Source organism: Sceloporus undulatus, chromosome 5 (assembly GCF_019175285.1).
Source record: "Sceloporus undulatus isolate JIND9_A2432 ecotype Alabama chromosome 5, SceUnd_v1.1, whole genome shotgun sequence".
Classification (NCBI taxonomy): domain Eukaryota; kingdom Metazoa; phylum Chordata; class Lepidosauria; order Squamata; family Phrynosomatidae; genus Sceloporus; species Sceloporus undulatus.
In genome coordinates, this window is record NC_056526.1 from 174,380,307 (window position 1) to 174,405,286 (window position 24,980).

Here is a 24,980-nt window from a genome sequence, read left to right on the forward strand (position 1 = left end):
GATATTCAAACAGGTTAAGGTATAGAGATGACCCCAACTGGCCCTTTCCACCCGAGGGAAACTTTTTTTGTGTATGAAATAGGAAGTGCCATTACAATTATCTTTTTTTTTCTCCAGGGGGTGTAAGGAACACAGAGGAAGAAAACTCTCCTGTCAAATAGTCAATTTGCCCTGCCTTTTCTTCCACTTAAACTAGTGTTGCCTGTGTTCTGTTAAAAGCTTTTTCTTCTCTCCCTTCACCTGCTCTATTGTAGAGAGAAAGCATTTGTGATCACCCACTCCATGAAAAGCCAAGAACAATGTGAAGGTGAATTTTTTAACCCTTTAAGGTTCATGTATAAAATCTGATAGCAACTTGCACTCAGCCATTTATTTAACAACACAGTGCCAGGTGAGTTCTGGCTTTGTAGCCCAGGTTCCAAAGCATACAACCAAACCAACTTTATCCATAATTCTTACAAAAAACATGTAGTGGCACCAATTGAGCAACAAAAGCCTATGACATACAAGCAAACTCACCAATAAAGAGCAAGCAAGCTACACCACACTTCTTCTTAATGGTTATTTCAGTGTTGTCTGTGTTGTATCAGCAGAACATGTCCCGATGTTTTGCAACATGGCACATAATGTTTTTTTCCTGTTTAGCTTCACTTGAAATAACCAAGTGTCAACATTTTCTGTGTAAAAGCAAACTGCCTGCTATAGCATGGCTCTGCCTCATTTGTGCCCTACAGTCCCTTTAGTCACCGTGGTTGTCTACAGTACTTAAAAACATGTTAAAAATCTGCACTCCCTCAAATCTGGTGGAAAAATGCGACATGACACACAGACCAATCTATACCAGATTTAGGGTATACTTCTTTATTGAGGAATTTTTAAACTCAAGTTTTCCCTGGAGTTTGAACTCCCACCCCTACTATTTTAATTTCCCCCCAAAGGTTCCCTCCTCCTGCCAGTGCCACTGCTAGCAGTTTTCACCTGCTTGCATCAAGACAAGGCACCCAGATCACATGCTGGATACCTTGTAAGAAGCCCTGGTGGAACAGTGGTTAAAATGCCTGAACTGCAGCTATGGTGAGTTCAGTCCCAGGGCTCCAAGGTTGACTCAGCCTTCCATCCTTTCGGAGGATGATAAAATGAGTACCCAGCTTGTTGGGGGCAATTGGTTTACAGATTGAGGGGCATAGAAATGTGAGTGCTATTTCTATTGCTTGTTTGCTTCAGAGTGCCAGGACTGCCAGCAGAGCTGATGCTGCCAAGGGAAGAGGAGGGAAACTGGGTTTGAAGTTGGCAGTGAGGGTGGTGGCAGCAGTGGTGGCAACAGACCCAGGAAACTCCATAGGGATAGTTGGATAGTGTAGACAATCTACCCAATGTCCCAGTGGAGTAAAAGATATGTGAGGTGACTCTGGGGCAGGGGCAGAGGCAGAAGGCCATTTAGACTTTTGCACCTTGTGTAGACTGCCCACTTCCACTGCCAATGACAGCAGAAAATTGTCAGCTATTATTGAGAATGGACTATACTTTAAAGATAGAGAGGCAAAAATTGTAACTGGATTATGTTAGATGATTCTAGATTACAAGAGACTCCAAAATGAGGAAGATATTTACATACACAGTTGTCCCTTCATATTCACGGGGGTTAGGGGTAAAGGACCCTCATGAATGCCAAAAAAAAAAAAAAAATTGTGAATAACCCTTCCCCCCAGTTACAGAGCATCAGGGAGGGGTTGGAGAGGAAACAAGGGGGATGCAAAGTCTGGCAAAGTGAAGAGGGAAGGGTGTTGCTTTTGCCTGCCTGGGAGGGAGAGGGAGGAGGAGGAGGAGGAGGGCAGAAGAAAGTGGATCTTTCCTAATCAGGTTGAAAGTGGAAAGGTTTAGAAACGGGAATGTAAACTTGGGCAAAGTATGGAAGGTAAGAGGGCTTTTTTCTGGTTTAGTGGAGGTGAGAGGAGGGAAAGGAGGAATGGGATGAGGGATGAGAGGGATTTTTCTTTTATGTTGATGAGGATGTTAGAATTGCAAAAGTTTGGAAGGTCACCTTGTGGCCGGCTCAGCTGGGCCAGTTACAGAGCAGCAGGGAGGGGATGGAGAGGAGTCAGAGTTCACATGCACGTGGTAGTCTTGATCTTGTGAATGATCAAAACCACAAGTACCAAAGCTGTGAATAAGGAAGGACAACTGTAATGCTTTCTGTATGTATTAAACCAACAATCAATAGCACCCTTACCTTAAATACCAGTTCTCCTATCAGTCCATTCCAAGATCCATTTTCCTGGGGGCGTCCATACTTGTGATCTGGTGCAACATAAATTTCATATGTGAAGCCAAGGTAGGTGGATAAAGATTCCAGCACATCTATCGAAAACCCTTGGTATTTCTTTGGCTTCCCCAAAACATTTTCTGACACCATCACAAATGGTTCCTCCTATACAAGAAAGAAAGATAGGCACTTAGGGGTGGTCGTAATAACAGAGTGCATCACATTTACTACATACAAAGTTGAAGTCTTCTCAAAAATCCTTATTTTCTGTTCTTTCCTTTGCACCTGGGTGTTTCTCTACTTTCCTGTGTATTTGTGGAACTTTGAAATTTAAGCTACTGAAGCAGAAAAAAACTACATGCTTAACATATTAAGAAAATTGTTAATTAATGCTGTTCATGGAGATATTATGTCCCTCACGCAATAAATCTGATCTGTTGTAATAAATGAAGACTTTTTCTCCCCCCCCTCCTGTTTTTATCTCTATAGTTTATCAGTTCAAGTAGATTATGCACAATATTCCCCAGATCTGTTTGGAAGGAGAAAGGAGGGTGTTTCAGGAGAAGACAGTTTTTATATTAGCAAAGATTTATGCACATCACTTGTTGGGTTATTAAATAATAGTGGCTCATAATTCAGAATTTGTGTTCAGTCAGTTAAAAGTGACTGCTAATTGCTCATCTGATTTATAAGACCATTTAAAGCATTCATACAGCTTTGTGGTTCACTCTAAACATTCTTGAATATATGTGATGGCAGGTGAAGGTGTGAGGACTTTCACCACAGCACATACAAGTAATCCATGTTTGAAGAAATTAACATTTCAAATGAGCTTGAAAAGTGTTGCTACACTGTAGGTGAAGAATGACCAATCTGTGAGTTTTCACATGATGCTGGATTGCAACTCCCATCATCTCTCACTGCTGGTTATGGTTGCTAGGACTAATGGGGATGCTGTCCAACAAATATGGACAGCTAACTCTTGCTTATGACTACCATACCAGAATCTATGCAACAACAAATTCTGTACTGGTGAATTTTGAACTGATGGTCTGAAGAAGTGAAAATGATGGGTTGACAGAAAGGGATAATAATAATAATAATAATAATAATAATAATAATAATAATAATAGGATTTATTTATCCGGGGGCTTACAACAGAGGGGATAATAGACGGTTCCCTGCCCTCAGGCTTACAATCTAAAAAGACACGACACAAAAAGAGAAGGGAATGGTGGTGGGGGGAGGGGATCAGGTCCAACATTCTTCTCTCCCTCTGAGGCCTGGACCAAGGCAGATGGACTGGAGGGAGGGCTCTTTTCCTTAACCGAGGCTGGGCCCGATGGTGTTGGGCCTGTCCTTTCGCTCCATCTAAGGCCAGAAGATGACAGTTGGAAGGAGGGAGGGGAGGGCTCTTTCTCTTCAGGCCTGTAACATAACTCTATGTCAGAGGAAACATTTTTCATGTTGACAGTCCTAGGTTCAATCTCTATTATTTTCAGTTAGGATCAAGAAACAGGTAATTTGAAAGACCTTATCTGGAGCCCCTAGAAAGAATGCTGCATGGAGAAGTAAACACTGAAATTTAGTACATTTCTATTCCAGAATGCAATTTAGTCACAGCAAAAGGAATTGCAATGGAATGAGCCAAGAAAGCATGCTTACACCAGTAACCTAAAGTAGGTCAAATGAGACCACATTATAAACATCCTTGGAACTCACCCCAGTCTAGTTCACAACTGGCTTCTTAATTTTAGTACAAGCTATGACCTGTATTCTGTTGCTAGTGCTAGCCAGAATAGACCCATTGAATTCATGTGATTTACATATGTGATGACCTATCATGAAACAACTGATTTAATGAGTCTACTGTAGTTAGGACTAACCAACAGAATTCCAGTGATATATATATATATGAGAGAGATCAAAATTCCAAAACTGGGCTCCAAATTTAAGTTTCATGGATATCACTGAGATTGCAACAAAGTCCTAACATTTCTGAGAGTCTTTATAACCCTGGCCCCATACTCCCAGTTTACTGGAATCTCACACAGTAGATATCATCTTGACTTTAAACAAAATCTGGTAATGGGAGCCAAAAAACTGATTAGGAGGCACGTATGTACAATATCCATGCCTTCCTGGCCCATAGAATGGTGAAGAGACGGGGAGCAGACTGGTTGGCATATTGGCTGGGAGATTCTGGGAGTTTTATTATAGCAGTGCATGTGGATAAAATAAGTAATAGCAGTGTGTGTGGATAAAAGTTCATACAACTCATATTTCTTAATGTATTTGTTATTCTTTCAGGTTCCAAAAATCTATTTCTTGTTTTTCCCCCTCTGAAACCAATTAAGATGGCCCATGTTAAGCCTCTTACCCAAGACAGTATAAATGCCTTTGTGACAGTTTGCAAATGTATATTGTTTCCAATCTTTGGTAAAAGAAAGATATATATTGACCAATAATAAATGCAGAATGAAAGAGCAAAATCCTTTTCATTTGCCTTCACTCTCTCTGTGTTGTGTGTGTGGAGAAGAAAGTCCAATTATTTTATTTCTATCTCATGTGTTTTACGATGATCAGAATAAAAGTCAGACCTGTCCTGTTACAGTTAGGAAAACTGCGTATGACAGGAAAGGGAAACTGGTATTCAAAGTGACAGTTGAGCAGTGAGTCTCTGCTTGGGCCTTTTCCCATCCTTGAAAATATGCTGACACTTTTATCTCTCGAGGGCATGAGTTCAGTTAGGGTAACACCAGATTGCTAAATAGTAGCACAAACACTCTCATCAAATTATAGGGAATGTGCAGGAATGATTTGTGCTGATTGTTGTTCACAGGCTTCCTGCTGAGGAACCACAGAGAATTATCACCTTCACATTCCCTGCAGGAATTATCTAGAGATGGGTGAGAAGGAGGGGTAAGAGCCCAGTGATATTTTCATAGAAGCTTTCTAAATCAGAATGAGAGCTTTCTAAGGGCTAATTCAAATACTGGGGACAGGGTGGAATGTTTCACCAGCTACATTCTCAATCTTCCTTGCACCCTGCAGCACATCCTACAATTTCAGTTTGAGCTTTTCTCCTTCAATATTTTCTCTCTGCTTGCTGGACTGTTTCATTACTATATATTTTTAAAAAGCCCCTCCAGCACTCTAGACTTTCATCATAGGCATAGTTTTCACCAATCACAAAGGCAAGAGAGAAGAGATTAAACTGCACACCATACCAGAGAAGGTAGTTTTCTCCCATGACAGTTGGGTAGGCAATCCATTCAGATTAGGGTCTGAGCTATCCAAGGTGCTGAATCCTATGCCAAGACTAGGTGCCTAAAGGAGCAGCTTGATACCTGCTTTAAAGGTTTAGACTAAAATCTGGAGTTGATTTACCACCCAATTGACAGGGAAGCTGCTGGCTACCATTGTTCTATAATCTTCCCTTACATGGTTTAAAAATAAAGACCAATAAGAAGGGAGAAAGGGGTTTTGAAGTTGCCTGTCAACAGATGGCACGTAGATAGCAGACAAGGTGGGCACTCAGGTACTATCATAACAGTTGTCCCCACTATGGTGAAAATTAATTGCATTACTATCTAAATTACTATTTATTGTACCAATTGTTTCTTAGCAGAACTATTAATCACGATTAATGATCAGTTTCAACTGTTTGGGAGGAGGAATACGCTAACTCTGGGTAGTCAAACATTCCTCACACTGTATATCAGTTTCAGTTGCCCTTGAGAGAACTTGCCTCTCTCAATCAGCTGTAAAACATGCCACTCTATGAATTAAAAAAAAGTGAGAGGAGAATTGGAATTCCCTAGAGGTGTAGCTACTGAGAGAGGAAAAGTGAGCATTGACCTCCAAAATAAGAATTCTGACCCTTGCAGGAAACATACTGTCAGTCCTTGAATTTCTACCATTGCAGTAACTTAAAACTTCTCTTGAGTATTTAGCAATACAGTTTAGCCATCCAAAGAAAAGGGGCACGCAAACTCACCACAGGAATGTGAACACAGCAAATTTAAAAGTTCTAGTTATTAGTGATTTTCAGTATCTCACTTTCTGCAATTCTGGAAACTTGGGAATTGAAGGAAAATTTAATGGGTTGGGAGCAGAACTCTTATTTCTAGGGGCAATGCCCTCTTTTCCTCTCTCTCCATAGGTACACCCATGGGATTTCCAAAAAGAATTTCATGTAAACAATACATGTGTGTATTATGTCAGACTGTCCCAAACACCCCAATCAGTCTAGCTGTTTTCCCTTGCTGTTGCAGCATACATACAGACAAAATTTTTTATTTAGATCAATTTCTATATTTGATCCTATATATGTAAGGGGCTAAACAGACCGCCCCTTTGAAGTGGCATCCTGCTGCCCCTTTCAGCGCTGGATCAGGGCTGCAGCAACCGCATGCTGTGGCCCCAATCCAGCCCTTTGTCAGTGCTAAAAAGAATAACAAAATGGTGCTCCCTTTATTGCCAGCAAAAAGGTGCCCTTGCCACCGTGGTGACAGCTTTTCAGTGCTCCTTTGGTGCAGCATGTCTAACGCTGTGCCAACGGAGTACTATTATGATGTCCCAGCCATGTGGTTGGGCATGCAGGATGAGGCTGGCATGGGGGTCGCATGGGAGCAGTCAGCGTGTGTATCCCATGGCCATATGCTGCCCCCACACCAGTGTATAACACCAGTATAACACTGGCATATGCAAGAGAAGAGAAGAAAGGGAAGGACAAATGTTGATAGTGAGAACTGGAAATGAAATCTAGAGTTTAGAGCACTCCATAAGGTCAGGTCTTCAAATGCATGACCTTATGCACTTTTGCTAAAAGAAACTGTGAGATCAGGTAATTAGGATGATGGTTAGTATTCACAGAGTATCTAAAATGACTTCAGTGGCTGCCCTTTATATTTTTCTGATCATACTGGCATATACTTTAACACTGACATTTAAATCCATTAAACTGAGCTCTATGAAAGATTGTTTTATGTTCCTTTTCTCCATGACATAAAGACAGCACCAAATCTTGCAGTTCTACCAGTTTTGTTTAGACAGAAGACTATTTACCAATGGCATCTTCTAGTTGTGGCCTTAGTTGGCAGGTTGCCAGATCTTAGTCAAAGCAAATCATTGCCTGAAGGAAAGGACAAGATGGTATATCCCTCCATGTTCCATACGAAAGCTGACCAGACTGGCATGTAAGGTAATTCATATTGTCAACATTAGGAGCGGGACACTGGATCTGAAGCCTGCCAGCCTTTTTAAGAGTTCAGAGTAGGCTGTTTTGTTGTTATGGGAAGGAAGCCACCCAAAAGGCCACAACTATATTAACAAACAGCACAAAGGGTACGGTTGGCCCAAAGCATAAGGTCTGGATCTGGAAACATCAATCAACACCCCGGTTGATTGATGTAAGGTTGCTTGGTCACGACCGTATTGGGATGACGTAGGAGCAATGGAAACGCCCTCTCACATATACAGTGGACCCTTGCACTGTAGGGGGATTCTTTCCAAAGGGGGATCCTTTCCAAACACCCCTGCATAAAGCAAAATGTGCGTATGCTTGAGTCCCATTATATCCAATGGGGCTCACGCTCGCCTTGCAGCCGTGCATGCACCCGGCTGTGTGCACCTTTTGCAAACCCCATTGGACATAATGGGGCTCGTGCTTGCCATGCAACCATGCACGTGTGCCGCACATTCTCCCCTCTCCCAGGCGGCTTCAGCATAAGCTGAAAACCACCTATAATGAGCCTGCCTGTGGTGCGGGCTCACTGTATGAACTGGTCTGTCACATATTCCAGTAATCAGCTAGTCACTGGGAGATGTTCACTTGATGTGGCCACCACAATGTCCACACCGCCTGCCCTCAGTGCTCCTGGATCCAATGGCCTCCTGATCCAGGGCTACTGAGCCCTGGAAACCATGCCCACCAGATCCAGGACCTATGCTGCTGCCCTAAAACAAAGTTGTGACAAAAACACCCTTGCCGAGGGGGGGAGGGAGGGAGGGAGGGAGGGTGTGAGAGCAGAGCTAAAATGTCACCCGATGGCACACAATGTGGTCTTAAATAGGCCCGCCCACCAATAGGTGGCCTGGAAAGAGCGGAGGCACCACCTCCCAGGCCCCTTTCACCAATAGGCAGCGCTTGGGGGTCCGAGCCAGCCAATCATGACCTCTTCCCTTTTGCAATGCAAGCTGGGACATGTAATCCCAGTACTCGGTGCAAAAGAGCCGCCCTTTCCGCCCCAGCAACAACACCGGCTTGGTAAGTTGGGTGGAGTCATTCCCTCACTATTCAGTGTCTGTTGCATGAGGAACACACATGTTATCAAAAGACAGAAGTCCTGTCTTCAGAAGTTACTGTCTACAGTAACACTCATTCTCAAACTTATCCTGCAAACCTTGTTTGCACTCCATGCCTACCAACAAACTCTCTCTCTCTCTCTCTCTCTCACACACACACACTAGTTTGCATGCATGCAAATGTGTCGTTTTTATTTTATTTTCTGGCTCATTTCAAGAATAATGGATGTTGACAAGCTCTGGAAATGAGTTACAATCCATGTCCTTTGAGATGATGAGCAACAGACATTCAATGAAGAGGAGGGATGAAGAAGGTAGTACAATGTCTAAAGAAAACGTTGCATCTGACAAAGTGGACTTGAGCCTGTGAAAGCTTATGCTATAATAAAGATGTTAGTCTCAAACGTGCTAGTTAATAAAATGGCACAATTTCAATTCATGTTTTGGTGTCTGTTTTATTATTGTATCTTGTCTCATTATTTCTGGGGTTGGTCAACAATCCAGGTTGCCACCACTTTTAATTGTCATCGCTCAATGCAATGGAATTCTGAGAACGGTAGTTTTCTGAGACATTTAGCCTTACTTGTCAGAGGGCTTTGGTGCCTACACAACAGTTCCCAGAATTCCACAACATTGAGTCATGGCAGTTAAAGTGGTGTCAACCTGGATTATTTCTGAAGTATTGATGCAGCCTCAAAGAGATTATGGCCTATCCTAGCTCACACCCCAAAAAAGAAAGGAGAGGAAAGAGGATGGTTCATCCAACCATGAGTCTCTTCTGAACCTTTAAAATGGTCTTAGAAAACTTTTAAACTGCTGTTGCTTTGGAAGTAATTAGTTCTTAGATACTGGATTACCTGAGGTATTATTTTCAGAAGTGCCAATGGTTTGAAAACCCATATTACTTACTGCATGTTATCTGTTTTAAATTAAAAATGACTGCCTCCCAGGAATCTCTTGAAGCATATTTCATATTTAGTGACAGCTTCCAATCCAAGGCCTGGTGTGACTAGAAAGAATAGCAAATAGCCAAGCGCTTCTGTCATGCATCAATCCTCATGATGATTTTATTCATCCAGCAATAAAATGAGCCCATTTATCAGTGCTGCTGTAAATTACCAACATTTCAAGACGACGAAGAAAAATCTTCATAGGTTTTTTGCTGGGAAAATATTGTTCATCCTGTCTTGCCTTTTCTTCTGAGGGGGGTGGGGGAATAAAAGGAAGGAAGAGAACATAATGTGCCAACTATATGTTATAGGAAACTTGAGCCTTGCAATTGCCATATTGACAGTGGAGGATGGAGGTTCCAATGTAACATGGGCAGTAAATCCACTACATGTTCAAGTCGGAACTTTCAAGGAACTATCAAGGTTACCAAAATAAGCTCTGCACTTTGGATAGCTTCTTTAGACTAAAATATAGATTGTATACAGTGGATCAATCTTTGGTCCTCCAGTTGTTTTAGACTTCAGTGCTCGGAGGCCCCAACCAGTTTGGCCAACAGACAAGAATTCTGGGAGATGAAGCCCAAAATATCTGGAGGACCAATGTCTGGGAATCACTGCAGTGGGGGCCCCACTGCATTTTGAGAAAACTTACACTTTCAAGATGCCTAAAGTCAAAATATGAAATAAATGAGTAACCAGTTAGTATACTTAATAGTGAAAATGACTGCTTTCAAGGCCTTGAATGTCATAACTGTTCACAGTTCATCTCTTTATTCAATGTTACTCTAGTATTCTATGTCACTTTATAACAAATCTTTCCCATCCCTTCTTACATTTCTTCAGACATCACATGAGACTTGGAATATCTTTCTCAGGAAGAGGCTGTCATTTGAGTGCTGGACACTGGGAAACCGGGGTTTCTATCCTAGCTCTGCCATGAAACCCACTGGGGGTCCTTGGGCAAGTCACACTCTCTCAGCATCTGAGGCTGGCAATGGCAAACCCCGTCTGAAGAATCAGACTGAGTCTTTTGTCTATACAGGTCTCCATAACTGGTAACTCACATCTAGACGTGTGAAAACCAGGAATGATTTCAAGAGTGCTGTCAAATGCACATACACATCACAGAGAGACACAAATGGAAATCAAAATTGGACACATAATGTTAGCTCAGGCTTAAAATGTTTACCCATTTCTTAAAAGACAGCTGGCATCTTATATATGCTAATTTGGTGTTAGCATCTCAGTATTGTATAGACACTGTATACACCTTCAGTATCCCTTATGACAACTAAGAGATCCAAACCAATGAACAGCATAAATACAGGCTAAAATTAGTAACAAGTGACAGATACTGCCCTCTTCCCAAGGCAACTCAGATCTTTTTGAGAGGCTAATGCAATGATAACATTTGAATTTTTATCCCTGGGTGAAATAAAGGTTTCATCCTACACAATTTGAATGCAGTGAGTAATTCATAACCATGAAAGCAAACCCTTAAGGAGTTTGGAGGAAGGAAGCTGCTGAGTCCTAAATGTGTAATGTCACGAAAGTCACAAGAACAGTGCCAACATGGTAAATAGTTTAACTTGAGGGCCTACTAACTGGACAAGGAGATAAGGAAAGAAAGAGATCCCCTTGTCACTCTCCCTTGTACTTGTATTATATTTTTCTTTTCAGTATTCATGCCACAGTCCCAAGTGAGTAAAGTATGGAAAAATAACATATGCACCATATTTGGGAGAAGATGCATCCTGCACCCTGAGATATGGAAACTTGTAGTCACATTGGTATTGTAGTACAGCTAGGGTGTATGGGCTCAAAGCTCCAGAATTTTGCATTCACTCAGATGGTGCAACAGGTCTTAATCCTGAAATTAATCTTAATTAGAGTAGATCTTTTGATTTACTGTATTACCAATCTGGGAAACAGACAAATATGTAAATTCCATTAATTCAATGGGTCTGGTTGGGACAAACAAGATTCAGGCTATAATCTGCCATTTCACTTCCTCACTGAAGCAAGGAATGGGAGGATAGATTTCCCAGGAACAGTAGTTGTGAGCTAATTCTGTCATAATGCAAAACAGTTTGCAGCAGCTTGGCCTTGAACAGGCTCTACAAAAGAGGTATTCTTGATGGATATGGATTGCTGCCTGCATTTTTGGACTCTTTGGCACATAATGTCTACCTGTATTGTTATTCAAAATGTGTCACTTCCATCATGGCATGCAAAGGATTCCCAGGGCAGCACTATATCACTGGGCAGCATTAAGAACATCAGAGTAGTACCATTTTCTAGGCAAATTATATAAACCTGTTTATTACTTTTACTGTAGCAGGTCTTCACCAGGGCATGATGCCTATCTCTTAATATATTAAGACTGTGAGAATGCAGCTTCATGGGATTTCTATTGTGTTTCTTCAGCAATTTTTTCACCCACTCTGTGTCATCACTTGCTTGCAATAGGAAGAATTCCAATTTCCCCCAATGCAGCAGAGATCCAAAGGAAGGTAAGTGATAGTGTGCACTATCCACATTTATCTGAATCTATGCTCACTCATTCAGAAAAAAAAATTGCACATATAAATGCCCTGAAGAGCACATTTTATAGTAGTTTTTAAAAATATATATCTGGAAGGTGTTTTTCATTGACTTTTAAATTACAACATCCATAAAAGAAAAGTTGTTACAGGGTTCAAAAGTCTGCTAATACATCCTGCACATATGAGATGATTGGTGCTGGAGGAGCTAATCTGCTGTCTGTGAAATTCTGGACTTGCAAATCTCTCTCTTTCTTGGATAATACCAGCCTCTATTGGGATGAGTAATGGTGCATTTCTTTCTCCTATGTGCATGAGTATCAAAGAGACTAAATATTCATAATATAGTTCTTTGCCAGAAGAATGCATCCTGGCATGTTAACTGAAACAATAAAATAGGGATGAAATTATAGAAGCAGGGGGAAAAAACAACGAGAAACTAATTTGAATTTCTTTTGATAGGAAACATTCACTGAACAGTTTCATTGCAGGAATATTATTTTAATTTCAAATCAGTATAAAACAAAATACAAAGGCCAGCTACCACTGCTGTGATGTTACTTTGATGAACATCAAATTAGCTCGAATGCACAAACCTATAAATACTACTTTCTAACTTTGCAGTTACCTGCTCCAGTTTAGTTTAATTTAGAGGAAAAGGTACAATTCACTTATTAAAACCAGAAAGACCCAAAACCTGAAATGAACTGCTGTTGCCAAGTAGCAAAACTGAAAAACAGAATTGCAAGTTATTTAAGCTGGAACTCTTTCACAGGAGTCCAGTATATGCCTGGAATGGGAGGCCAGGGGACATCAGAGGGCCAATACCATCACCCTGCTCACAATACTGCCCCCCTTCCAGGTGTTCAGTGAATGAAGGCAGAACCAACCCTTTCATTAGGCACAATGAGGCAATTGTCTCGGAAACAAGATCATGGGTGTTATGAAAGGTCAGAAATGGTTCTTGTGTTTTCGCTATCTTACTGGTTCTAGCCTGTACACACCACATTCCAAAACTCCCTTCACCATTCACATGGTCAACCATGTTGACTTTAGGCAACATCTTTCCTTCTTTCTTTGTCCCTCACTGACCACAGTTATAACTGAACGTGTCTCTTCATCAACATACCCACATGTTTGGCATTTTTATGGCTATTCATGCAATCCAGTTATAAAGTTCATTCCTGGTTACCAGTTCATTCCATGCATCTGAGGAAGTAGACCAAGGCGGGGTGCAGACTGCCAAAAAGAGGTGCCTCATTGGCGCCTCTCTTTGCTGCACAGGAGCACCGCTACCTACAAACAATGCTGCACAGTTGTGCAGCACAGAAGGAGCTGTAAAAAGCAGCTCCTTTTTGTGGCGCCGCAAAGTGCCAGATACAGCTCCATGACGTCGCAGCTGCGCAGCGCCATTTGTAGGCGGCACAGCTGCGATGTAATCATTGCACACACCATTTGTATAGCACTGCACAACTGCAGCACACTGATGATGTGTTAGGGTTGTGGGGCATGTGCATGCACCACCCCGAGGCAACCCTAGCATGTCATGGACGCGCTGCAAAGGACCCATCTATACAGGGCCCAAGTCTACGAAAGTTTATGCTACAAATTCTTTTGCTCAGTTAATAATAATATTTTATTTCTCTCTGAGTAAGCCTCAAAAGGGTTAAAAGATACCTTTGCATACTGATATTCCAAACTAACACAGCTATGTTTCTAAATTCTACATGTATGAGAATAAGTACTTATGGAAACTATTAACATGTATGCCAAACAATTCTTTTTTAGCTTTGGATATAATGCATCTGGAGTTGGGTGAATGAGAAATACCATTTGCTATGTTATGGACAAGAAAATATCTTGGGCCACCTCTTTGTGGAGGGACAAGCAGGAACAGGGGAGGCTAGTCTTTTGATGACACCATGTCAAGCTGTGACAATGACCAAACTAATCCAATTCAAAAATTATTCTTCCAAGCATTCAAAACATGCATAAAAGAAGAGCAGAGCCATGTCCACAAGACTAGCCCCCAATATTCTACCTGTATCCATCACATTTTGAGATGGAGACAATGGGCCTGGACAGACTGGCATGGGGGCTGAGCATCCACATGCTCAGAAACCCTACTGGGCACCCTGGGTGCCATCTTGCATTCTGCATATAAAATATTTTTGTCTGTGCAAGAAATTGTTTTCTGCCCATACAATGCCACTGAATCAGTTCTGAACTGCAAAGATTCTTGCCCCTCTAGGATTCTCCTAATCCTTGCATTTCCTGACACTCAAGAAACACATTTCCATCAATTTCCCAACCGCTTATCTCTCCCTTTCTCTGGAATGTCCTCCTCCTACCTGTGAACCATCACTCATTCTTTGACTCATTCTTCTAGCAAGATACATGAGGCCTACACATTTTTAAAGCTAATTGCAGCTTGAACCAAGAATTGCTGAGGCTATAAACCTTTGGCCCAATACACATGTGTAGGAGGATGATTTTCAGGGACAAGGTCATGGCTGGGGAAGGAAGAGTTTAAAAACAACAATAGCCTCTTCTCACTTGCTCAAGTTTCAGTCTGATCTGGTTCTCCTGCAGGTATATGAAGAAATATGTACTTTGAAGCTGAGATGCTAAATTGAACTTCTCTGAGTAAGAACGGACTGCCATGGAAAAAGCCCTGGATGCAGTATCCACACCTCTGATATAAAGGGATATTTTTCTCAGTTCCTTACCACCCTCAGACACCTCCATAACAAAACAAAACAGAGAACAAAACAGAGGGCTCTCTGCTGAAATCACTAGCACTGTTACCCCACATATGCAGACAAGGTCAAATATTTGGCTCTGAGGGATTTGCTGAGAGCCTGGCTTTAAGACCTGTTTTGGCAAAGGCAGATCTTCAGAAAAGCAGCACAACTACCCAAGAAGGATATCTTTATGAACAAGGGGATAAAGATTTACTGCCCTTTATGCTCCATTGTTTGAAGTCAGCTCCCCATCATAGCAAATGGAAAAGCCATCTCTGCTAATAAGCTACATACTAGGAGGAATGGTGGATAAGAGAAGAATTTCCCAAGCAATGGAACATAGGAATATAAGGAGAGCCATGCTGGATGAGATCACTGACACATCGAATCCAGGGGCCTAGAGTACTATTCCTAATCAACTTTACAGCCCTTGCAGCGTGCCCAAGATGTGATCCAAAACAGCCAGAGGACCAAACCAAAACGTAGCTATGGGGGAAGAGAGTAGCTGTTGTTTCACTCAAGTAACATAATATACTCTAACATAATCTTTAGTATTTTCTGAGTGCAGCAATTTGCATGAAACTGCAATCAATTTGCCACTGTAATTAGAGAGCGACTGTCTCTACGCATCAGAGCTTGAACTCACAGGCACATTTTGCTTCACCCTTTCAAGTTAATCCACATAGATCACACAACTTAGCAGAGGGCTTTAGGAGAAGCAGAATAATGCATTTAATGCCCATGCAAAATATCATCTCTATTTGTAAAATAATTATTGTGGTGGTGGGGTAGTACCAGGTTTCCCATTGATCCAGTATTGCTTGGTGGCACAACACTCAATTGTCAATAACTTTTTATTTTTACTGTGTTATGCTTCCACCATAGTATGGTGTTACTGTCCTTGGGATATTTTCATTAAAGATACTATTCACCTGAATTTGTCAATAAATTATACAGTGGGCCCTTGGTATCTGCTGCGGCTTGGTTCCAGGACCCCTCATGGATACCAAAATCCATGGATGCTCAAGTCCCATTATATACAATGGTGTAGTAAAATGGAGATCCTAATATAAAAGAGTTGGGGTTTTTTTTGGAAATTTTTATTTTTCAAGTAGTGCATGATTGAATCCATGGATGTAGAATTCATGGATATGGGGGGGGCTGACTGTAATAAGAAATGGTTACATTTTTAAAGGAAAAAAAAAGATCTGATTTGTCTTACCAGCACTGTCACTACACGAAGAACCACTCCACGCATGTTATTCTCCAGCCTTCGGTCTGTTAAGGATCCATTAAGACCAGTGACAGGATTCCAGCAGCCCAGCTAAAAACAGAAAAAGTTGTGTCACCACATTGATCATTATTCATGATCAGTTCCTTTTGTATAAAGTATAGGTACTTTGTAGGTGTATGTTTTGCATTAAGAATAGAAAAGAAATTTGTTGCGTTTGCATTTCCTTATGAAATAATACACCAATATGAATGTTAATAATTTTATTCATTTACATTCTGCTGGGTTTTTGTTTGGGTTTTTTTTTTTTTTTTTTTTTTTTTTGCATGACCAAAAAACTCAAGGCAACTTGTTGCTGTTGCTGTTGTGTGCCTTTAAGTCATTTCAAACTTGTGGCAAAGACACTAAGGCAAACTTATAATGAGGGTTTCTTGTAATGATTTTCTCAGAGGGGATTTGCCATTGCCTTCCTCTGGGGCTGAATGTGTGTGACAGTGGGGATTCAGATGCTGGTCTCCAAAGTCCTAGTCCAATGCTGGCTCCCAAACCTACTTACCAAACTATAGCTACACTATGGTGACTCCCAAATCATCTTACAAAACTAAACCAGATGGAAAGCATACAAAAACATCAGTTTGTGTAGGTGTTAATTTGAAAAATTAAACAACCAGTAATAAATATATAAAGGTGTGTATGGATGGATGGAAATGGCAAACCCTCTCTGAAGAAACCTGACAAGAAAATCCCATCACAGAGTCACCATAAAGCAGAAATTACTTGAGCAACAACAAAATGCATGTGTTTGTGTGTTAAACAATTATACAGTCTATAGAGTTAAAACCATTTAAAATTCATGAAAAGATAGAATATATATATATATATATATATATATATATATATATATATATATATTTCAAAGTTAACAAAACAGCACACCATTAAAAGCCCATCACAGTCAACTCATATCCCTATATTGTATACAAACCAGAGTGGAGACCTGAAGAATAATCTTCTACCATACAAGCCTGTCACAGATCCTCTACAAAGGTTTTGTTTATGTTCCCCAAACCCATGACAGGTTGAGACAAGACAGAAAATATATTCTATGGCCTCACCGAAGGTGTGAAACTCCCTGTCTCATTATTCCCCCTGGCTTTACAATGATTCTTCTTTCTGGAAAGGCCTTTAGTCTTTGGAGGCCTGACTGAATTCTACTTAGCCTTCTTTCTACAGACTCTCCAGAGTGTTTTCAGATGACTTGTTCTGAGCAAAAAATGGTATGATCTCCCTGGATAAGTGCACTGATTGAATTTCTCTGATAATTTTAGTGTTTCTTGGTAAAGCATATATTGTATCCTCTTTTCAAGCACTTGTCTGCTGCTTGGCAGTGTGTGTGTATGTGTGTGTGTGTAAGTGAGAAAGAGAGCAAACATGCATGAGTATTTTGTATACATATATTTTGCACACATCTATACATATACACTTATATTTTGTATTCAAATATTTTTCTCTGGGCAATATAAAGAAATGCAGGACACTTTTTTTAAAAAATGGTCTGGATTGGGTGGGCCAGGAGAAGTTACTTAGTTAAATACACTTAACTTAATTAAGTAAATAAGTATTAATATAGCTGATATAGAATTCTGGAAATCCTCATTGTCATCACTTTAATTGAGACTGCCAAATCTAGTGAAATTATTTCCTATCCCTATGCGTGAATGGGGTAGCTGACATATATGATACATTTGTCCATCTATACTAATAGTTTATGGACAGTCAAGCGTTCAGATTTAAAAGGTTCACAGATACATAAAAGAAATAATCACAGTAATCTTACAGATGAAATAAAACCAAGTTTCCTGAATTAAGAAAGTGATAGAAAATGGAGCTGCTAGGTTGAGCTGCAAAAGCACATTAAATTCATTCACCACTGTGTCATTCTTAGTTACATAAAGAAACTAATTAGAACTTAGATCTAATTAGCATAGCCAAACATGTTGCAAGTCTAATTACTGCAGATACTGTGCTCTTCTTGCCAAACGTAAAACCCTGTGAAGTTTGCAAGAAGCCTTTGTTCCCTTTGGAGGTCAGTGAAAGTCCATTTTTAATTATGTTCATTAATGTGTACTTTTTATATAATTAACTTTCCAGTTTAATCTATTCTAATAAGGATTTTTTGTTTTGTTAAATGATACTACTGAGCTAAGACAACAAAGTTTAGCCTCGATCTAATTTCCCTGTTTGAAAGGTACATTTCTTTCATATATTCTTTTAGTTTTTCATTTTAATCTTAGCATTTACCGGTAACAACGGCTGCCTATGAGAAATGTCTAGCTGAGTGCCAAGAAAACATAACATTGATTTTTCAGCCCTTGGAGTTGTTTACTTGTGGTATGTGTTATTAATCAGCACTTATTGATTATGGTTTGAATGCTTCATTCCAGAACAAGTATAGTAATCATATCTGCTATAAAGTGCATGCCTTAATTTGATCATAATCAGTCCCTGAACTAGTCAATGCCAGGCCTGAATTCTTAGACCTTGCCTCATAGAGTTGTTCTAAGTCTGGTTAGGAAATATGTACCGCTCCAGCTGAATTGAAATTACTTCCCATTCCATACCATTGGCTGGGATGGATGGAAGCTCAGCTCCAACATCACCACATAATGTATGATGTGTAGTGGTGGTGAAATAGTCCTTATTTATCAGCCAGATGAAAATATAATAAATTAAGAAGAAAGAAAAATGCCTTCTAATGTCTGTTTTAAGTGCCTTTATGTCAATTTTATTATACAGATGTTGGCTATAAAGATGCAAATACATTTTTTCACTCCAAAGGACCTCTTCTCATAATCTCCAAGAGAACCACACCCCCCAGGCCTTCCATTTGAAGGCTAGGTGTTAGTAACTTTAACCCACACACCAGATGTTTTATACTGTAGCTCCCATAATCCATTACTGTTGGCCATGTTGCCTGAGATTTTGTGGGAGGAGTCCAAAACTTTTGGAAGGGCAAAGGTTCCTTACCATGTGCCTCCCACTGCACCCTCCTCTATATTACAGTGTGCCTGCATAATATGTGGACATGCCATACACAGCTTTCAGCATAGGTTGAAAGCTGTGCACCGGAAGAGGCAAAAGCATCACCCCATGCTACGGGCACATGACGAGCCCCATTGTTACGTGGTATTTCCCTTGTGCGGAGGGGTCCAGAATGAATCTGCCACATAAGGGAAGGGTGCACTGTATATGCATGAAGGAATCTTCTCTTAATTTCTAGGGATCAAGAGTATAACATTGCTTCTGCCCTTGAGATGTGTGGCTGTAGCTATGCACTTGTATGCTGGTGGAGCCAATGCACAAAATATCCATCAGAGCTTAGAAAAGTTACTTTTCTATACTACTGCCATGTCAACATGGCTAGTGGGAATTGTGGCCCACAGAGGTAACTTTTTCTAGATATGATCTCTATTGGGTAGGTTGAAACTAACCATTTCCCTCTCCTTCCCTCTTATTCCCTCTCTGGGCTTAGATCTCTGTACATATGGTGCATATAATTATTGGCATTTTCCTCTAAACCTTAAACTTAAATGTTGTTTCATCTACAGCCATCCATTCTATTCAGTTCTGAGTTGGAGCTTCTTTGAAAATGGTAAAAGTGGTGTGAGAGAAAATATTTTTGTTGGGACCATGGTAGGAGAGAAAAACATCAAACCTTTTCCTTCCCACTCCATCCAGTCAGTCCTGGGGATGTTTAAGTTATAGATGCATTAATTTAATTTAAGCAATTAGTTCAACATTAGCTGGAGATTTTAGTCATTTAATTTCTGTGCTGTTAGGTTAAAGGGTTCCTTTTATAGCCCCAGGTTTAGGTTAGGGAAGGCAAAGACTGACTGTATTTGGAGATCCATTTTTAAATGGACTGCATGCCCTCTCATGTCTTGAACATTGAAAATCTCCCAGCAGAATCTTCTTTATATATGAAACAGAGATAGAACAGTAGCTCAATAGGAAAACAGAAGCTCAATATATGTGGGATTCTAGGTTCAATATTCAGTTAAAAAATGTCAGAGCCAGTTGGCCTAGATGGAAACAGGATACAAGGGGGAGGGGAGTGCTAATCGCTGCTTCCCTCACCTCTGCTGGGATACACAAAGAAGGATTTGCACTTACAGTTAAGAGCTCAGAAGACCTATGAGGTCTGTGGATCTTATTATAGGTTAGATGTAGGATTTGCACATTATAGTAAATGTATCTTATCACAGGCATTGGTTCTATGCTTGAGAGAGACACTATAGACAGCTAGCCAATAGAGATATAATTCTTTACTAATTTTCCTCTTGAAGGAAGCAACACATTATCTAGCCATTTTCCCCCTGCTGCAAGTAAGTCTTTGAAAATATGAAGTCGAAGGCTTTCATAGCTGGCATTTTTTGTGAGTTTTTCGGGCTATGTGGCCATGTTCTAGAAGAACGTCAGGAATAAACTCTTCTATCTTTGAAAATAGTTTTCAAATTCTACTTGCAATTCAGGACTTGTTTATTCTTGTGTGCCTTCAAGTTGTTTCCAACGAAGGGCGACTCTGTCATGGGGTTTTCTAACAATTATACTACTGTTGTTTGGCTTCAAGTTATTTCCAACTTACAGCAACCCCCAGATGACCCTGTCATAGGGTTTTCTGGATAAGATTGGTTCAGAGGGGGTTTGCCTTTGTCTCCTTCTGATGTTGAGAGAGTTTGACTTGTCCATGGGTTTCCATGGCTGATTTTTCTGTACAGAAAATAGTATTTCTTCACAGAAATATTATTTGTGACACAGATATTTGTGACAAAGAGATGTGTGTAGTTTGTGCAATCCCCAATCACAGCATTTTCTGAGCCAGAAGTATTTGTATAAAAATATCATTTTCTATACTTTCTGTGCAGAAAATGCTGTTTTCCACACAAAACAACCACATATGAATTTTGTACACTATAAGTTCGCAAATTGTGATGATTCTTATCAGTCCAGACTTCTCCTCTTCAGAGTTTCTGAACATTTAAAATACATGTTTTGATCATTTTGGGGGGATATTTTTAATATTCTTTCTACTTCTACCAGATATGGAACCAACACTTCTAGGTTTTCCTATCAAGTAAAATGCCCCTAGCTGGACAGCACTCAAGAGGTATAGCAAGCATCTTTCCACTCAGTTGCTTTCAAATTACCATGTACACATCCCCTCTGAGCAAGAGAAATTTACAGAAGTAAGTCTCTATACAGACATACTATATTGAAGATAATCATATCACAATAACATATACTAGTACAAGATCTAATTTTAGAAACGCAAACAGAAAATACTGAGAGAGAGAGAGAGAAAGAAAGAGAGGGAGAGAGAGAGAAAAGAAAACCTAAACAGTTGATTTATAGCTGAAGTTAATGATTACTGAGCTGTTGTAGGAAAAGGGGTTTTGTACACTCAAAGATACAGTTTTAAAAGGCTGAGTGTTACCAGTAATGATCGCACAATGACAGAAATTCAATAATGTCTCTACAGAGTATCTGTTCTCTCCAAAAGAAACTGGCTTCTCTTTCAAGAAATGCCCCCCCCCCCAAAAAAAAAAACAACAACAACTGGATCTGAACATGTGCAAAAGGCTTCCCAATTCTGACAAAAAATGGTTTCTTTTCAAAATGTCAGTGACCAGTGTAGCTGTATTTATGCCTTCTTAGAAGTAAGAAACATTGAGTTCAATAATCCTTTCTCCTTGCTAAGTTGGTATAGACAGGAAACACATAATGGCCAGAATAAATTCTTCCTCTTTCCTCTCTCTCTTCTTCCACTCTGTCACACACACTTTATAGATAGATAAATACACATGCATACATTTGGAATTCCTTGGAAAAGTCATGGGATTACCAGGCACCTGTTTTACACACAAACAGGACCTGTGTTGTTCCTGCAAGAAAAGATCAGTAATGAAGAGTTTTTTCATCATATTGATGTTCAACAGTCCCACTTCAAACCTGCTACAGAAATTTGGACCAAAAGTGCTCTTGAGAAGTCCCCTTACTCTTAATGATACCTATTAATTCTAAGGAGTTATCTTACTCCTGAGAAACTTGTGTCTTTCACCTAGTGAATCAACATCACCTTCTAATAAAAAGGAGCCCCGCAGCTACCTTCAATTTTAATTAATTAAACCAAGTAGTAAGCTTTTAAATGAAATAATTGATAGGTGCATACCCTCAGGATAATCCTAGTATGCATACTGACTTTCAGATGTTTATAAGTTGCAATTTTGGAGCCATGGTGGAGGCAGACACACATCCTTATTCTAGATCAGGGTGTGCAATTGTGCTGAGCCTAATTTCCCTGCAGCCTTCCTTTGAATTACTCCCCCTCAACAGTGCTTAAAAAGACCTCCAGTTTAACCCATACACCAACCAAAATTAATTCAATTTAATTTATATCCCACTAAACTAAAATAGTTTATCAATATAAGGGTACTTGAACAGATTAAACCAGAATTCTTCCTGTGAGTCAAGATGATGAAACTGAAGCTGTTGTACACTGACCATATCATGAGAAGGCATGACTCACTTGAAAAGACATTAATGCTTGGAAAGGCAGAGAGTAGCAGAAAGAGAGGAACACTGCACACCAGATGGCTAGACTCAATTATGCAGGTCATGGTCATGGCAGTGGAGGATAGGGCAGCTTGGAGATGTCTCATCCACAGGGTTGCCATGAGTTGAGGCCACTTGAAGGCAGTTAACAACAACAACAAATTAAAAATATAACTAAAAAGCTGATGTACAATAGTTACAAAAATTAAATAAACCCACACAATAAAACACACTTAGTTTAAAACAACACAAAATGAAATAAAACATAACAATAAGGATAGAAATACAGTAAACACACTATATTAAAAGATTCTTTGGCCTGTTACAGACAGCCAAAATAAAGCTGCTTCGAGTCACTTTGGAGGTATGGTATTTCAATGATACATGCATCCTAAGAGTCCAAAGGCCGCACCAAAGCCACACTCCAGTCCTAAGAACTGGAGTGCAGCTTTGGTGAAGCTTCCAGACTCTTAGGACTCATGCATCACTGAAATACCATATCTCCAAAGTAACTCGAAGCAGCTTTATTTTGGCTGTCTGTAACAGGCCTTAATCACCCTATGCCTGTTTACATGAAAATGAAGTCCACACATGACATCACACCATCTCCAGATATCATTTTGCCTTGTATACTACCACACTGGAGGGTGTACTGGGAGGGAGTGTAGTGTAGTAAGGAGTTTCTGTGCTTTTTTCACAAAGCCATTTGTGGGCTTGAGGCCTGGTTTTCAGGAGGGGGGGGACTCAGGGAACTTAGGGAGCAACAAAAGTGGAGCTTAGGGCTCTCTTCTTTAAATTATTCTCTTGACTGAAAAATGACTATCTAATATGTATATTGCAGCTTGTGGTGAAGGACAGAGCTACATCTTTTGCTAGTTTACATTCCATCTGTATTTCCTTTCCTGAAATTGTAGAGGTATTTTGTCTTCTTGCTCATGATGCAAGGAACTCCCAAAAAAGTTTGGACTGCAGTCCAATTTATGCCAATAAAAATGGAGGTCCATTGTAACAAATGGAGTGCACATTCAAGTCAATGAAGATAGAACTGAGTCTCATGTAGATGAGGGTGGGTACCTTGAAAATAGAAGGCGATACAACCAATGATGGACTTGCAGATTGTCCTAATACAAAGAAGAAGTAGAAAACAATTGCAGTACCACATCTTCCTGTTGTTCAAAGGCATGGTAGTGTCCATCTGTTCTACAGCACTGCAGTGTTCTGAGATCAGAAATAACCCCTTTAGGATGATGGATAACCCTTAAAATAAGGAACATCTGGCTAACATATGTATAGTATAAAAGCTGCAAATCACTGGCTATTGGCAGCCAGATTGCCTAATACCAGTGAGACACATTTCTCCTAGGAAATGTAGATTTATGGTCTGGGCTTTTCTTCCTCCCTTTCTTTTTAATCTTGATGTATCTTGGATAGTCTAAGATAGATGAGCTGGGTTTTGATGGCACCCAGAATGTAGAAAGCAATGGGCAGAAGGAACTGGTATGGTGGAGGAAGTGAGGCAAAAGTTATGAGGGTGGTAATGAAAATGAGTGGCATTTTCTCTCTTCTTTCAGTGTTTACAAAATGATGAAAAAAATGTTCATGGAGTATCAGTATATCATGTAGTTAATAGAGCCATAACATCAAAACAAAACCTAGCTTACCACCACAGAGGGTTTAATGTATTCATTCTTCACCATCTCATGCAAGATTTTCCCTGTAATTCTCTGCTTTCTATTCAATCAAGTTAAAACTCTCACTTGACTATTCCAAATTTTAGACGTGCCACTCACAAAGGGAGGTTTCCCATCTGATTGGTAATAACAGCAGTTAATAGTGGTAGGTGGACTGCCCTAGCCACTTACTGGACAGACATACTTGTTAGATTTATCATTATGCCAGAACAGAGAACACCTCCAAAACACCGATAACTCCGCACAGTAGCTCTGCAATGCAGGGCAAGGCTATAGGTGACAGTTGATATGTAATATTGCATTCTGGAATGTACCACCATTATCACTCAGAAATGTTTACATGCCAATCCCTTCTGAGGCTGGAGGGGAGAGCTAGAGGAATGGGATGGACAGAGATGGGAAAGTTGTCTTTCAGAGATGCTTTCCCATTACTTCACATGCAAGCATGGAAATAAAAAGGAATAGAAAGGAATAAATACACTAAGTTTCTGTAAAGTACCCTGAACCACAATCTGGAAACAACTCAACATTTAGTCTGGGAAATCACCAATATGCCTTCTCTGCTAAAACAAATACAGTAAATAAATTGATGATGATGATGATGATGATGATGATGATGATGATGATGATGATGATG

The 24,980-nt window shown here is 40.1% G+C and overlaps 1 protein-coding gene across 2 annotated transcripts in view; it reads right to left on the reverse strand.

The window, feature by feature from the left end:
- The window catches only part of GRID2 (glutamate ionotropic receptor delta type subunit 2), an 845,491-nt gene that overhangs the window by 230,425 nt on the left and 590,086 nt on the right, over positions 1-24,980 (reverse strand). For both annotated transcript variants that reach the window (XR_006104285.1, XM_042470711.1), the window contains exons 8-9: positions 16,032-16,133; positions 2,231-2,428 (exon numbers count right to left, since the gene is read on the reverse strand). Coding sequence is in view for 1 of the 2 variants with exons in the window: in XM_042470711.1 (XP_042326645.1) it covers positions 2,231-2,428; positions 16,032-16,133 (300 nt within the window). In the remaining variant the exon portion in view is untranslated. The remainder of the gene's footprint in view (positions 1-2,230; positions 2,429-16,031; positions 16,134-24,980) is intronic.